The 18,005-nt window shown below is 30.9% G+C and overlaps 1 protein-coding gene and 1 pseudogene across 2 annotated transcripts; both read left to right on the top strand.

The window, feature by feature from the left end:
- The first annotated feature begins 1,749 nt into the window (after positions 1-1,749).
- On the top strand, positions 1,750-10,965 carry LOC149886225 (cyclic GMP-AMP synthase-like receptor). Of its 2 annotated transcripts, none has more exons than XM_090093308.1 (2): positions 1,750-2,021; positions 9,030-10,965. In XM_090093308.1, the coding sequence occupies exons 1-2, from the start codon at positions 1,997-1,999 to the stop codon at positions 10,706-10,708; spliced, it is 1,704 nt and encodes a 567-aa protein (XP_089949434.1). In that variant the 5' UTR covers positions 1,750-1,996; the 3' UTR covers positions 10,709-10,965. The 2 variants fall into 2 exon arrangements, with proteins under 2 accessions (XP_089949434.1, XP_089949435.1); XM_090093309.1 differs by having other exon boundaries at positions 1,800-1,938.
- A 1,102-nt stretch (positions 10,966-12,067) lies between these two features.
- LOC149886224 (uncharacterized) lies at positions 12,068-17,825 on the top strand (annotated as a pseudogene).
- Positions 17,826-18,005: the final 180 nt, after the last annotated feature.

The raw sequence follows: 18,005 nt of genomic DNA, 5'->3' as shown, positions 1-18,005 counted from the left end.
ACCGGCATGTCATTCATTGAGTTTTAATGTACCGTAAATGGATCGTCAGAACTGGCATAGCTGGCACTGGCCCATACAAGTGCTGCTACTTGAGTAATAGCTGGTGCATCAAGCCAAACCCAATATGGTTGCTTTATTCAAGGTCTGGGTGTACAAATCGCACTCAAACTGTGATTGAAGCATACATATTTGAAGAGATTTGATAACATTTTTTAAATGAATAAGTTTGTTTTTTCACAATAAAAGATAGTTCTAATCAATCACTTATCATAAAACTGTTTGTCCCGGATACTTCAGTCATGCGCAAACGTAAGACTTGCGCATTGATTAGTTTCTTAGAAAATGAGACAATTTAATTCATCATCTTTTAATAGTTCATTAAATGTTGAATGGTTAATTTAAATGCAAAATACAAAAAAGTGGCAAAAATTAGTTAGAGGAAAATCAATTGATGTCTCTGTAAATTGTATAAATTTGTGTAATCAAAAACTGCTTATATAACGATTTTTTTTATATTTTTATTAGTATTCAACCGCTAAAGTATATCAAAAATTTTTATAAATATATAAAAAACGTTTCACTTTAGCCACCACAGGGTGTACCAAATTTTATGCAAGGTAGAGGGAGGGTACGAAAAGTAATATATTTATGCTTGTTTACCTGTTAGCTATCACGAGCAGTACATCTCGAGATAATTTAGCCGATAGTTTAGATACAAATTCATTCCTCGATGCCATTTTTTGAATGGTGAACAGAAGAGGATTATCACTGGAAGTTTTGACGGACAATTGAACAAATTTGTTGGCGGATCTCAAGAACTAAAAGAACTTGTCAATGGCTGGCTGACATAAGAGTAAAATTACCAACTCTACAGCTAATAAAAGAATCAAGTGGCACTTCAACGCTTCACTAGGATCTAATCTAGGTGGTGCGTTCGAAATAATGATTAAGGCTGCAAAACTTGCAGTATCTGGAATACTTGATAAGGCCGATGATACTGATGAAGAACTCTATACGACCTTTACAAGTGAGAGTTTACTGAACTCTCGCTCATTAACGTACCAGAGTGCGGATATTAAGGTGTCCCGAAAATTTAAAAAAATTTTACTTGGTGTTTTTTCCCATTCTACTTGATGCCCTGGTTCTAAAAATATAAAAAATTTTAATTTTACACTTGACAAAATGATAGATGTAAAAATTGAAAAGTTTGAAAACTTTATAAATACTTGTAAAATTCCAATTGTAGCAAACTTTAAAGCAATTTGTGAATGGAAAAAAAATCCTAAAAAACTTTTTCAACCAACTGGTTTTAAATTTCTATAGCTGTTTGAGCTTTTACAGTGTTTAATGGTTTTTAATTAAGTGTTGTTGTTCATATCTTTTAATTGCTGCGGCTTTACCTCGATAGCTCAAGACAACAAAAAAAGATCTTTCAATTTAGAGTAAAGTTACATTTTTTACACTTATTGTTATTGAAACGCATCCAAAATTATAATCCTATTTTTATTATCATTAGATTTACAGCATAAAATATAGTCAATTTTAGTTGAAGATATTATGCATTTCCGTTTTGTTAATACATTAACAACGAATAATAAGGAATAAAAAAAAAACTACTAAATCACTCATTTAAAACAAATTGAATTTAAAATGATAAAAAGGTAAAGCAGCATATAGCATTAATATGTTTATCGTATTGCAATTTACGATTTAATTGCACTGATAAAAGCATACTGCTTTTTGTAATCCGATTTATGAATGATGTTGGAGTAAACAAGAAAGTCTCCCGTAACAATGTCACGAACTAAGTAAAGACAAAGGGAGTGTTTATGTTGAAATAAAAAGTACTAGGGAAAAATAAAATACTACGAAAGCGAAAATTCAACACGAAACTGAGATCGAAGCAACAAAAGATGATACAAATGGTGATCTGAATAGGTTAGAAGCTATTCAATTTCCTTGGACTGTTTGCTAAATAAATTGGTAATAATGAAAGATGGAAAAAGTTTTAAAATCTGAAGGTTAATTTTCTCTTTATAATGTATTTTTCATTTTCTGCTTTTCTAAATTTATTTGCGTAAAATAGAAATCGATCAACTTTGGTTTTTAAAAACTGTTAAACATTTGACGATGCAGGTTTACATAAAACACATTTTAAGAACACCTAAAACTGTTTTGAGTCGCATATCGTTTATGAAAAATGATTTCTTTCTAATAAATTGTATGAGATTAAGGATGTATTATTTACAACGTGCTGCTATGTTAACTTTAAGGTTGCCAAGGATGAAACTTGTAAATAAAGATATTGCAAACTTCAAAAAAAAGTCTTATCTGGTTAAAACTTATTCAGCGAATTATTTCATTTTTCCATAACAGAACTCAGTCTTAGATTTGTAAAACTCTGTGTTAAGAGTAATTAAAATTTTCCTTAGATTCACTTTAACATGAGCTTATTTGAGTATTAACCCTCAATTATTTTTTTTTTTTTGAACAAGATTTGTAATGCATATTTTAATCATTAAATACATTTATTGAATATAATTTATTTAATCTTTGAAACAACACTAAGTGGTTTTTTTAACGCAGTGTATGTAAAAAAAAACAGCTGGATTAATATAATAAGTTTTCTGTATATTTATAGCTCGAAATACAGTCGCCCCATTCGTCTTCGCATTAAAGATTGTTTTCCAATATTTTAAAATTAAAACTAAAAAAGTTTCCTTCACAAATATTGAGAGAAAAGGTTTAACTTTGGACTTTTCATGCTCGACTGCATTCTTTTTTGCATAAAATTCTTTCACTATGGCAGGTAAATGTGACGTAATGTATGGCATAAAACGCTAGTGTTTTAATGTAAGTCTTGCTGTTTTGAGCTAAGTTTACATGCTTACAAAATCACTTTATCTACTTCACATAACCTTTTATTATTTGATGTAATTCATTTTATCAAAATATTTGGCTGTTCAAAAAAAAAAAACTTTTACAAAGAAGAAAATTGCCAAAGAAGGCTTCAAAATTTCCAGAAGAAAATAATGAACTTGATTCTTAATATAACCAATGAATATTGTGCTTTGCTTAATATAACCAATAAATGTTGTGCTTTGCTAAATATAACCAATGAATGTTGTGCTTTGCTTAATATAATCAATGAATATTGTGCTTTGCTTAATAATATTTAAGAGAGAAGCAAAAAACTGCCTTAAATTGTCTTTTATCAAAACATTCTGCAATGAAAAACATTAAGATTTTGTTTATTATTCAATACTTGCTTTTTACTTTTTTCATAGTTTAAATACCCACACAGATTTTGATGTATTTAAAATTATTTTTTCGGTTATATTGCATTTGATAACAGTTAGTTTTAGATAAATTTTTTGGTTTGTATGATCAGTAAAACGTCAATTTGATTTTTTTTGCGGATTATAAAAGTCCATCCGTTAAATATTTCACAAGTCATAATCCGAGAATTAACTAACGAACTACTAACGAATTTTTGTTTTGCGATTTCTCTTTTATGTGCGAATTATTAATCCGAAAAATTTTTACAAATCAACCTAACTTTAATTCGCTTGGCGAATTATATCAATCGCGTTCCGTTCGCACCACCATTAAATGGTGCGGTCCAATAAAAATTACATTTTTATAAAGTACACAACACAGAAATAGTGCCTTTCTTTTATTTTCAACCAGTCCTATTTGGATATCTTAACCTGCAAAAATTCGTTCAACGAATTTACTATTCCTCACTAACATCTTTTACGGTAAGCCATTTTTAAATTATTTTAATTTAAAAGTTAAAAATATTTCTACCTGAGATTTTGCGGAATTTTTTTTTGAGGATCGAATTCTTTTGCGAATTGCTAAAATTAGTGGATTGGTCTGATAAAATTTATAATGTTATATTTCTTCTAGTTAAAAAAAATAGAAATAGAAACTGAAATAAAAACAGAAATAGAGATAAACACTAGTTTGAAAAATTTTAACTTTCCTGTCAACATTAAAGGCAAATAACCTTTAAAAAATTTTTTCCCTTATTGAAAACTTCATGCATGTCTCAAAATTATCATTTTTTTATTAAGACAAATATTACGGAAAAATTTCAAGTAACTTATGAATAATTCGTTCTTTTTCTGAAACCGTTTGCATGCATCATGTATTGTTAAGGCAAATATTAAGAAAATAATGAGGCAAGTTTTAGTAAAAAGTCCGTAAACCAAAAATGTAATTACATCCGTGTTTTCGATTTTTTAATCCGGAAAATAATCCTTATTAATAGTCCGATCCGTTTTTGCGAATTTTAAATTTGATAAACAACTTGAAATATTAGTTCGATCCAATCTTGCAAACATAATCCGAAAAACAATTCAATTTCTCTCATTTTTATGATTTTTTTTTTCTTTTCAAATGCCTAAGCTATCTGACACTTGGGGATTCTTCAACAAGGTGGAGGAAAACAAGGCCAAATGTAAGGCTCAAGGCAAAACACGACTAATGAAAGCACCACAAGTCCTTTAAAGAACTATTTGAAAAGAGTCAATTAGAACTATTTGAAAAGAGTAAATTAGAAAGGAAAGACAAAGGAAAAATCAACAATTCCAGTCGTTTTTGATGAGCATGCCCTCTGAAGAATCAGATTTTGAACAAACGCAAGAAAGGGGAAAAAAGAGGAGATATCCACAGACACAGAAAGATACCCCAGCATCGCCACACCCTGGACCAAGTGTGAGGAGTTCTTTAAACTTTCCCTGAGACACTAATGAGTCACTGTTTTCTTTATGAACTTGATTTTACTTTTCCCATCTGACTGAGAATAATACAATTTACAAACTCCACTCCCTTTTCATACAGTTTTAAAACAGCGTCATTTTAACACATTAAATACATTAAGATCTTAAGTGCAATAACAACTGCATACATATACACCAACACATATTAACACCTTACATACATTAAAACGCTAACTGCATCTTGAAGACATTGGTAATAACACAGGTGGAACTTGTAGCACTTCCAACACTCAGACACGGAAAGATACAAAACAGGCTGCCAAAAACAGAATGAAAAGTCACTGACATCAATCAAATAAGAACTCTTGTTGATATTACTAAAAGGATGATAGAGGACACCTTACCATTTTTTATTAAAGAAACTGACGCATTCACCCAGATGATAAAAACTGCGACCAACGGTCAATTCAGAGCAATTACAGCAAATAATGTATCTACAAAATGCATCATTCTCCTTTTTAAATTCATTCAGGAGCAATTCTCAACAATAAATTATTAAAATTATGAGGTCACTTTAATCAGTCCTCCAAAAATTCTATGACTTTGGTTAATCCTGCCGAAGACTTAAGTAACTCCAGAACTTAAGGAACTCTGACCTCCTTCAAAAGGAGTCTGTGGTGGATCTTCTACCGATGATGCATTCTCTAAAGAATCCGAACCCTTCTGTGTTTGAAGGTTTTAAGTTGACAGATCTTTTACTAACAAAGAATAAAGTGGAATCTATTCAATCTTTCATCAGGCTTATGAAAGGCTTCTCAGAATTCTCCGACAAAATTAGCAGAAAAAAGAATGTTAGCTTCTGTTTCGTTATTACTTGCTTACAAAACATCAGAGGAAGATTAGCAAGCAAGATGTTCAAGCCGAAAAACGAGGTGTCATCAGAGCTTGCTCACTACTTCAATAAAGATCTAAACAAAAGATTCAAAGGGGAGCTGATGAATATTGAATTCTCTATTGCTCTTTTTTACGGATCCTAACATTAACAGCATGTGCTTTGTGAATTAGGGGGAAAAAATTGAAGTAGTCAAAACTGCAGTAAAGAAAGCTATGCAAGAACTATCAAAAAAAGAAATTTTAGCCAGCCAAAACACTTCGTCTCTTTCAATGTTGAATGATTAGGATGATGACAACTTTGAATTCACTGAACAACTGAGGAAGTAAGTGTTTAGTGCAGGTTACATTAAACCTGGAGGAAAACAAACACCGAAAAAGCTATATTAGCTGAAATTGAGGAGTATTTGAATGCAAACCCGGTTGCAACAAATACAAATGTACCGGAATTTAAGGAAACTAAACCAATATATTTACCCAATAATGTCAAGGCTGGCCAGAAAGTACCTTTGCATACCTGCTGCATCATTAAAACTAGAAAGAGTTTTCTCAACAGCAGGGAACATATACAACTCTAGAAGAACCAATCTTTCCATCTCAAGGTTGAGATGTTGATATATATGAAAGAAAACAACTCAGCAAAATACAAGAAATTGTGTGGCCAGGAAGTAAATTTGGAAAATGATTCACTTTCAGAGTGCTTTTGACATTGTTTTTTATTTGTTAACATGAAAATCATTTGGTTTCACTGCATATTTGAATATCATAAAAAAATCCTACAATAAAAATGAATCTTTTTTCAAAAGCATTCCTTATTCTGAATCCGTATAAATGCGCAAAAATATTATTGGTTCGGATTCCAATTCGAAAAAAAACTTCGGACTGCAATCAGATCCGAAAGATCAACCAAAATTATAATTCGAAAAAATTTAAACGAACTATTTTCCGATACATAAGTTTTGAATCAAATCAATCCGTAAATAATTTGAATCGATCAGCAAAGATAATTTGGTGCAAAATCCGACAATCCAATAAACAGTAACGGATCGACGGTCTCTAAAAAAGACTTAATTTGAAAGCATAACTAACTTGCCTGTTTTGTGCTTTCTGACCAGAATGCGACTGGAAATTTGCAGCGTTATTAAGTATAAGCTATAATGATGAATTACGACAATCATATGTATGGCTCTAATTTATTAAGCAGCAGAGAGCATCAACTTGGTTTTGCAATTTAGACTTCTCAAGTACGTTACGAAGTTGATCAAAGTTAGAAATAAACCTTTCAAAATTACTATTATTTTCTAGTTGGTTTTTAATTTAAGTTTTTAAATCTGGCTGTAGGCTGTCAAAGCAAGCAAAGTTGTGATTTTTGAGTTTTGTAAAAGAGAAATCTGTAGTGCTTATGTAGAGTGAAAAGTGTGTATAAATAGACTAAATGAAACTTTTAACTTTACTTTTAAAAATGTGTTATTTTGAAATGCTGCACGTTTAGACTACACATTTTCGATTACCTTCATTCATTTACATATGGAAATGTCTAAAAAATACCATACAAACAAATCAACCAAAATCTAATTTTTTATTGTTGAACTCATGATTAAAGTAAAAAAAAAAAACTTTTTATCCATAGCTTCAGGGGTAGCAATTAATATCAAAATGCAGAGAGAAATTATCTTTTTTTGTTCACAGAAAATAAAATTAAACCTTTAAATAAAATGTTATACTGTTTTTATTCACATCAACCTTGCAAGAGTGACACTTAAGCGAGCAAAATCTGCTCCTTTTTTGTAATAAAAAAAGAAAAGAGAAAGTCTATGGAAATGGGGTAAAAAAAGATGACTCTTTAAACATTAAAAAAAAGCAAATATATCTCGGCTTCTGATGGTACTTGTGACTACGCAGTTCGATTCATTTGTTCCTAGCAATTGAGTGTTTGAGAGGGATTTTCATTTCCCTTTTTTTTTGGTATTTTGACTCAATGTGCGGTGGCAAGATTTGTTTTGGTTTCATGAAACCTGGCTCATTGATTGTGCCTTAATTATACTGCTACCAAGGTATAAAACAACAAAGTAGCAGAAATAATCGGTAAATAGATCGACATATTATAACAAAATGATGCTAGACCACACACTGTAAAAATGATTGTGGTAAATCCAAAGATGTTGGTGTTGGAACATCTTTATAATCCCCCATACTCTCAAGACCTAGTCTTTGCTGATTGACACTTCTTTTATCATTTGAATTGCTTCTTAATAGCAAATCATTTTCATTCCAATAATGTTGTAAAACCGTTTCAATCCAAAAACTCTGATTTTTCATGAAGTCTTTGTTTCTCGTCTTTCATAGTTTTACAGAGTAGCCTGAACAGTATTCCGAGTAAACGGCAAAAGTGTAAAAGTTATTTGGGTCTCTACTCTGATAAATAAAATAACTCCTTTTATTTGTAAGTTATAAACTAGTTTGCTTTTTTTGGAAAACTTCATCATTGGCGAGCTTTTATAAACGTTTACTTTAGTAAGTTTAGTGTGATAATATTAGTATAACGCGTAGCATAAGTTTAGTTTTTTCGTGCAAACGAAAGAAAAATTCAAATTACGGTAGAAACAGGTAGACTGAGAAAATACTTAGGTTCATTTTATTTACAAACAATCAAACCTGTTCCTTTGAAAATTTAGATGACTATAGCTATTAACTGATTGTTAATTTTCAATTTGCCTGATATGGTTAGCACACTAATATTACCAAGTATGCGCAATTTTCCTACAATTCCTTTCATAATGTCTTGTAAAAAAGTTTCATCAAATTCGTTTACCAACTATAATGCGCAATTAAAACTTCCTTTCAATTTGAACCGTCCATCCTCCCTCAAAACTTACTGAGGCAAACATCATCAAATGTTTTATACTGCTTTTGCATGAGTAAGATTTGGTTGGTTTCTGTCATTGGTACATAGTTGATATTTTCAGCTTACCAACAAAAAAATTTTGTTACATAATTTGTTATTGCCATATCTGACAAAAATAGACATTTTCTATCGCCGTGTAACTTATTTTAATGTTTTTCTTTAATTCTTTAAAATTAAAATACATTTTTATTTGCAATTTTTAAATCACATTAATAAACAATTCACTCATGATTTAATTAAAAATTAATAGTTCCATGCAATTCCCAAGCGTGGGAATAAAAAAAGAAATTTTTGTCTCAATCAAGCTGTTCTACCGCTTGCAATTTTTTGACCACACCTTGTTTCTTTCCTTCCGACATTTCAATACCGAAAATACGATTTAAAAGGGTAATATTTATTCCTGAAATTGTTGAAACAACGACGCTTCTGACGAAAGGTTTTTACAACTTTGGTGAGATCAACAGTGTTCTTACTTTTTTTAATGCTGGTTTTTATTTGAATTATAGATTCCTTCAATGAGAATATTGAGAAGTTCAAAAAACTGAAAGAACTTGACGAGCAGATTTGCGACAAAGCATACTCGTTATCAAAGACGTTATTATTATTTCGTAAAACATGGTTCTCTGAAAGTCAACCAAACGCATCCAAAATTATATCGATATCAGGAAGTACTTCTGAGGGTTCTACAAGCGCTCGTGTTTTTAAACCCAGTGTTGAGTTTGACGATGGATTAAACAGGGAGCTTGAGGCTGATGTAGAATTTATTCTCCTAGAGATTCTCCCTGAACTCAAAAACCACGTTGAAGACATCCTAGACAAGATTGGCTATGTCAATGTTTGCATTCATCCTGAGATTTTAAGGTTAAAAAATAATGTCGATTTGGGTCTTTCAAAAGCACATGTGGAGGAATATTTAACAAAGGTAAATGCAGAAGGTTATGCAAGTCCATACAATATTAAAACTTTTTTACTAGATAAGTTTAAGCTCCAAGAGAATCGAAAACTATTTGAAACAGCTTGTGCAGTACTTTTTGATGAAAAAATTTCTAATATATCTCTTACAAAATCTGAGAAAGTTACAAATGCATCAATTGGTTCCGAATATACAGTCCAAATTAAAAACAAAAACGTGCTTAAGCTTTCCATGGACTTAGTCAACTTGATTCGAATTCTTTGGTGGCCTGATGTTGCTTCGGAATGGAAAGAAAGAAAAAGAAACTGGCCCGATGTCCGTACCATTGATGATCTCACGCAGACATGTCATATCATTGCAAAACCTTCTGCGGCTGAAAAAGGTAATACGGAAACTCTCGATTGGAAGTATTCATTTTCGGATGTTGAACGCAAGCTGATTTCTATGTATAATCCACAGCAAAAGTTAGTTTACTTCATCTTTAAAGCGATGTTTTACAAATGGCTGAAACCAATCAGCCCAACTCAACTTTCCTCTTTTATTGGAAAAAACATTATGTTGAAAACTGCAGAAGATTTTCCTCCGCATGATGAAATGTGGAAGGAAACATCTGAAGCACTTAAAACAGCTCTCGTTTGTTTGTTTGTTCAAATGCAGAGAGCTTTTGAAAGCAACTGTTTACCATACTATTTCATGAGCAAAATAAATGTTATTGAAAACATAGATCAAGAAGTGCAAAAAGAAGTTTTAAAGAAAACTGAATGGATAATAGACAACATTGAAGAATGCATACCATCAAATGTAAATGATGTAATCGTTTTTGCTGAGGATGTGATTCAGAGGACTAACTATTTGGAAAGAATTTTATCAAAGTTGCTAGAAAAAAATTATTCAGATATTTTTAATCTAAAGTTTCTTGTTTTAAATGTAGACACTATTTTTGAAATTGTCAAAAGTTCGTTTACAGACACAACAGAAATAAAAAACGTCCTAGAAATGATTTCGAGTTGTGTGACAGAAAGTAAATCAGTCCTTCCTACTGAAGAAATTAAAAGTGAAATTGTGTATGAAAAAATAAAACTTGTTGTGGATAAGTTAGTAACCGGGGTTGCCAAATTTGATCCAGAGCTCCCATATGCAATTCATGAAGAAGCATTAAGATTGGAAGCAGATTTAATCGCGGACGGAAGACAACTTGCTGATCGGGTTATAAACAAGGTAGCAAATATTGCAAATATTGGAAAAAGTTTCCTAGATATTTTGCGATTTTAATAGTTTTTGAATTTCCTGTTTGATATCATTATAAGTGATAAAAATTATACATATGTTTCTTGGTTAAACTAAATATCTGAAAACTTTGGATTAGTGCGATGAAAACTAAATTTTCTAAACCATTTAAATGAATTTGATGGACCCAACTAAACTTCGTTAATATAAGCAACAACGAGATGATTTTCTGGCCACGAGACTAAGATTATTGTGACGTAAAGGCAATTTTATTTTTTAAGAAAAACTCCTGAAGACAAAAATTTTGGTTATTTTAAGTAGATTTAAGGAGAAAAGTTTTTTTCTAATGTCAGCACTGAAGAGAACAAGTTGAGATACAAAATCTAGTTAGTTCTAATTGATTAACACGTTTTCCTTTCAAATTTATTGATGCGGTGATTCCCAGCTTTTTAGACTTAAAATCGATTTTAAAATATAATTGACTCAACCCAATCAAAGTGCGAAACTGTCGACTATTCTCGATTTTTAAATATTGTCAACATCTCACGATATTGCACACTAGATGGATGGTTTTATGCAATAATGTGGTTCTCATACTTCAGCATCACTTTGAAATAATTCATATTGATGTTTAGCTCTCTATATTATATAGAAGTTTATTTTCTAAAATTTAACTGTTAAGTTCTTATTTAGTGAAAAATTCTTTTAACTGTTTAATGTTAAGAGCATGTAAAGTTGACATTCGCCATAAATAGAGGGAATGGAAAACTTTTCAAGGTCACCACTTTAAAAGAATGAGAAAGTGATTGATGATAGTTAAATATTTCAAATGAAGTTAAATCTAGCCTTAATTTATTCGATTCACATTTGAGAAAGGAGGAACCAAACGATATTGCAATATTTTTTTTTCAGACGACAGAATATTTTCAAAATCTAGATTAAAAATGATAATGGAAGGGTGGTTTTGATGTTGAACACCGTTTACGGTATTCAATTTCAAAACCACCCTTGCATTTCTCTACAAATAAACTATTTTCGCTTCGGTGAGAACGTCTTGTTTTCAATCATTTACTTCAATAGAGTCTTCAAAAGAATCTTCAAAAGAGCTTTCTTTAGAATATTTAAAAGAAATTTCAAAAGAGCTTTCTATAGAATCTTCGAAAGATTTTTCAAAAGTAAATTTGTCTTACCTCATCTTCTTAGAGAACTTTTGTTAAAAAAAAAATAGCGATTAAAAAAGGCTTAGAAAAAATAAGTTTTGCTTGTGTTATCCAGCACAAAATTTGTAATTAAAAAGGAAGCACAAAATTTGTAATTAAAAATTTAGGGTGCTCAAATAGAGTTGCCCTCGAAAAATTTACTTGTGGAAGAACACCGTGTTAAGGTATTTTAGAGAGAAAATATATGAAAAAAATAGGAGAGATTATTACAAAATTACAATTAGATGAAATTAGCGAAGAAAGAGCAATAATTTGGATTCGTTTTTCTACTTATATTGGTTTAAACTTATATGTGTCTCTTGTAGATCAAAATACATTTATGACACATGTAGTATTGCCACATAAAAAAAAGAAACTCAGAAATTAAAAATGCTCTTAACGCTAAAGTAATTTATCCTTAAAAATTTAAAAAGTTTAATGAGTTTTTGTCATTATGAAATGATATTAAAACCAGAGAAAAGTTTCTTTTGTATTGAAAAATATCATCAAATTGTAAATGTATAGTGCATAATCTCTGTAAAAAAAAATACATACGTTTATTTTTTCATTCCTCTTTTTTAAAAGTTCAATGATTTTCATCAAATATTTTCAAACAAATAGGTAGTTGAGCTCTGAATGATTATTATTATTTCCAGAACTTGGAGTAAGTACATGGATTTGTTTTCAATATTATCTTAGTAGTTAATTTTGAGTCACAAAATGTTCAACTAAAATTACTTATGTTTCATCTTTCAAATTAAATTCAGAAAAAATGTAAAAATAATTTGTATTGACTTTCTTTTAGAAGGTAAGTCTTTGCAAGAAATAGAAAGAATGATTTTCTGAAGTAAATTTCACTAAGGATGTGCATGTTGAAACTGAGTAGCGCGATATCTTTTTCACATATCACATATGACTTTAGAAGTGTTAAAGAATTTATTTACGTTTTTAAAGTTTCGAATTGAAAATTTTTGAATTATAAATTTAAATCATTAAGCATACCGAACTACTTCAGATGCAGTTGAAGAATCCTATGTCAAACAGAATTACTGCCAAACTCTTTGGAATTTCGGTGTTGCCAGGCCTTTCAGATGAGTTGGTAAAAAAAGGCTCAAAGCCCTTTAATATGAGCGATCAAAACATCCTCATTTTTTTAAATAGTTTTAGTAGAGTGGATTTCTATCGTTACTGTATCAAAAACCAAACAAATGATCAATTAATTTTTTAGAAAGATCTAAGTCCCCCACCTGTGTGATATACAAAGCATTTTAAATAGTTGAGAGGTGTTGCTGCTTCAAATGGTAAAAAATGTTCGGCTATCTATTTTGTATTAGAGCATCCCGCCATCTGAAATTGCGTAAATGCGTAAATTCCGATGTAAGAAATAGTTTATAAAGGTGACTCCGATGTGGTTTAATCTTTTTAATTTCCGATATTTTCTGATGGTTTGTGGTGGCTTGCAAAATTTTGCTGTAATTTTGCGAAAACTTCACAATTATAGATAAATACATCGGAAATACCACAATATTATGAGTTTACACTTTTAATACGATTTATTGCGATATTACGCGAAAATATCGTACTATAATGCGTAAATCTCGAAATATATCGGAGAGTGCGTGAAATTCTCCCCATCGGCCTCGGACTACATCGCACCTCCGATGTGATACCATTCCTCACCATCGCATCACATCAGAGTCACCTTTATAAACTATTTCTCACATCGGAATTTACGCAATTACGCAATTTCCGATGGCGGGATGCTCTATTTTGATTCCGCAAATTGTCTCTGTTGTATTGGATCAGTCATATTTCAAAAAACGTTGTTAAGATGTTGCTTTTGCTAATTTACTGTTGATTAGTCTCGACATATTCATCAGATTATATGCAGCGGTAGGAATTACATGTTGCTATTTATATAACATTTTGTGCGTTATTTAATTTTTCAAGTGGGTCTATTATTAATTATGATAAATCAGTTTAAAGTGGGTCTATTATTAATTATGATAAATCAGAGATATTGAGTAAACCTTAATCGTTACTTTAGCAATGGGTTTCGAGTACGTGAACACTCGTGTTTGCCCACAATTCTTTACATTACAGATAAACTGTATATTTGCGGACAGTAATTTAAAATGTATTTATATCTTATGTAATATGAAACATTCTTCGGTGCATATCACTTTTTGTTTCTTTGTCACACGAAAGGGGAATCTCTGAATGTTAAGACAATCCACTGCATCAGAAAAGCAACCAAGTGGGCATACGACGTTATTTCAACTTTGATAAACAGTCGATTTTTAGTCGCGACGTCATGCAACCAAAAATCCACATTTTATCAACGTTGAAAATTCGTTTAAAACGATTAACTTGACGTTGATTCAACGTTAATTCAACGTCTATATTTCTTGTTCGACCGTTGAAACTAGAACTAAATACGCATGCGTGACTTTAGTCTCTAGTTATTGTATTTAGACTCTAGTTATTTGGTGTGCTTTTTATGAGGTTTTGAATTTAATAAATTTAAACAAAAAATACCACATTGCTTAACTTGTGATGCAGTCAGTAAGATAAATATTAAACCAATCTTTCTTGATGACTTAATATTTCATCAGTGTGGATTATATGTTGAATTTGCTTGAACTATTTTTAGAGTTTGTTTGAACTAGGTAAATGTATTAAAAAATTTTTTTAATGTATTTAAATAAATTTTTTTCATTAAATACTATATATGTTAGTATATTTGACTATACTGTATTAATATTTGACTATACTGTACTAATTGTATTATATGATATAAATATAAAATATGAATTTATTATATAATTATATTTATTTATACATATATGTGTGTGTGTATATATATATATATATATGGGGCTATTGCACTTTCGCACCCCCCCCCCCCCCTTTTTATTGCAGATTATGATAGAGAATTTTATGCTGATTCAGAAAAATATAAAAACATGAACCTGAAAACCAACGGAAAGTGCTCTAATTCGAAGTCAAAGTTGTAAAAAATCCCACTAAAAACCGTAATATTCGCCATTTTGAGAAAAATAAGTTAATGATCTTTTAGCTCACAAAAGTAATACATTAACAGCATAGTTTTTACGTTAAAAAAGTCGTTAAACTATGTTTTTCCGAAGTGTCTTCGTAGAGCGCAATGCGCTACTTAGAGCGCAATATTGTTAGGGTTAGGGTTAGGGATAGGGATAGGGATAGGGATAGGAATAGGGATAGGGATAGGGATAGGGATAGGGATAGGGATAGGGATAGGGATAGGGATAGGGATAGGGATAGGGATAGGGATAGGGATAGGGATAGGGATAGGGATAGGGATAGGGATAGGGATAGGGATAGGGATAGGGATAGGGATAGGGATAGGGATAGGGATAGGGATAGGGATAGGGATAGGGATAGGGATAGGGATAGGGATAGGGATAGGGATAGGGATAGGGATAGGGATAGGGATAGGGATAGGGATAGGGATAGGGATAGGGATAGGGATAGGGATAGGGATAGGGATAGGGCAATACAATAATAATTATTCATCAATTTGTCTACATTCTCACATTCTATGTTTAACCTTTATTTGAAATCTTCTATTAATTTCATTATGTTATAACACTTTCGTTATAATACTTTAAAATAGTAATACAAAGGCTAATTGAAACCAGGTCTGCTTATTGCGCAATGTAACGGTAATTAATTTTCGTTAAAACTGAAAGCGTTTTGAAAAAGATTTTTAAAAAAAGGCGAATAATAAGATTTTTAGTGGGATACAACTTTGACTTCGAAATAGAGCCCTTTCCGTTAATTTTCAAGTCTATGTTTTTATATTTTTCTGAATCAGCATGAAACTTTCTATAATAATCTGCAATAAAAAAAGGGGGGGGGGGTGCGAAAGTGCACTAGCGCCTATATATATATATATATATATATATATATATATATATATATATATATATATATATATAGAGAGAGAGAGAGAGAGAGAGAGAGAGAGAGAGAGAGAGCATTACCCAGAAAAATCTTTTATCCAAGTTTTTGCAATATTGGAATTTTTATTGTTATTGCACCCCAAAATGTTAATGTCAATATTGATATTGATTGCTCAGTTTCATTAAATAAAGATGTTTGTAGTAGCAGCATTAACTGTGAGGCTACTACAATAGTAGGTTATGAATTTAATTCAGACTATATTACAGGATGAAGATGATAATGTTGAACTCAACATTACCAACAGTTTAAGATCTAGTTTGAGCAGTTTTATATTACAGGATGAAGATGCTAATGTTCAACTCAACATTACTAACAATTTAAGCTCAGTGCTTGCTTCCTGGGCAACACGTAACAGATGTTCAAGGGATTGTGTTAATGAACTTCTTTTGATATTAAAAGCTAATGGACATAATGATCTTCGTCTTGATGCACGCACACTAATGCGAACTCCTCGATCAGTTAATTGTTACTCAAAGTGTGGGGGAAGTTATGTTTATTTAGGAATTGAATGTGGTATTAAGCGAAAACTTCAGAAAAATCCTTATGATTCTAATATGATTGAGCTTCTAGTTAATATTGATGGTTTACCACTCTTTAAATCTACTAGTACAACTATAATGCCTATTCTTTGCAGTTTTAGGAAGTCAGAAGTTTTTATTGTTTCTCTATTTTGCGGACAGTCAAAACCAAATTCAGTAGAAGATTTTTTGAATGACTTTTTAATTGAATATAAAGACCTATACACTAATGGTTTGATCTTTAATGGTATAAATTATACATTATCCATTAAGCTATTTATTTGTGATGCTCCTGCTAGGGCATTTGTAAAATGTATTAAATCACACACAGGTTATTTTAGTTGTGAGCGTTGTACAATAAAAGGCTCATATGATGCATGGGTAGTCTTTCATGTTGTGGAGTGTCCTCTGCGAACAGATGTTGACTTTGCTGCAATGTTATATGAAAAGCATCAGTTGAAACGAACACCGTTATTAGACTATAACATATTGTGTGTGAAGTGTTTTTCTTTAGACTACATGCATCTTGTCTGCATTGGAGTAATAAAAAGGATGTTTAAGTTTTTTATTGGGGATGGGCCTCGTCCTTGTAGACTTTCACGTTTGCAAATAAGTGAAATTGTAAATCATTTGTCAATTTTAAATGGGAAAATGCCTTCAGAATTTTCAAGACAGCCAAGAACGGTGATTGAATGGGAAAGATGGAAAGCCACTGAATGTCGACAGTTTCTACTGTATACTGGTTGTGTTGTGTTGAAAAATACTCTTAATGAGGGTGTTTATACACACTTCCTTAAATTATCAGTTGCATTTAATATCTTACTAGATTCAAATGCAAGCAACAGTACTCCTCAAATGCTTGACTATGCACGAAAACTAGTTTTTGATTATGTTTCTTCTGCTATTCAATATTTTGGACCTACTTTCTCCACTTACAACGTGCACAACTTGCTTCACATTGTTGACGATGCAGAAAATTTTGATTGTTCTCTTGATGATATTTCAGCATTTCAATTTGAAAACTACATGCAAATGATCAAAAGATTTGTTAAAAATGCTCATAATCCGTTAGCCCAAATTGTAAAACGCAGTGAAGAGCTGGAAAATTGTGGTTCAGTATATTCGATCAAGTCTATAAAGACTGTTTGCTCTATTTGAGGTAAAGACTGTTGGTTTTTACTAATTAATGGAAAGTTTTGTCATGTCAAATCTTTGTATGAAAATGGTTATTGTGATTGTGATGTTTTGAGAAATAATGAATTATCAAGCCTTTTTACCAATCCGTGTGATTCCAAGAGTTTGAATATTGTTCGGGTTAAAAAAAACTATTTGTCTGACAAATGTATAATAAATAAAGCAGATTTTTCCAGGAAAGTTGTATGCATGTCATATAAAAATGGATTTGTGCTTGCTCCTTTAGTCCATGATATTGTTTGGTAGAAAATTAACGCATCAAACTTTGCTCAGTTTTTATTATATATATATATATATATATATATATATATATATATATATATATATATATATATATATATATATATAACTCGAAATAATGTATTGGTAAATGATAGAAATGCATAAAAATAAAACAATTAAAAAGTTGTCTTGATTTTTAATCTT

This window comes from Hydra viridissima, unplaced genomic scaffold (genome assembly GCF_058129835.1).
Source record: "Hydra viridissima isolate aposymbiotic clone 2 unplaced genomic scaffold, HvirCarnegie_v1 scaffold_7, whole genome shotgun sequence".
Lineage (NCBI taxonomy): Eukaryota > Metazoa > Cnidaria > Hydrozoa > Anthoathecata > Hydridae > Hydra > Hydra viridissima.
Note: the sequence above shows the minus strand (reverse complement) of the source record. Positions and strands in the feature narration are given on the sequence as shown.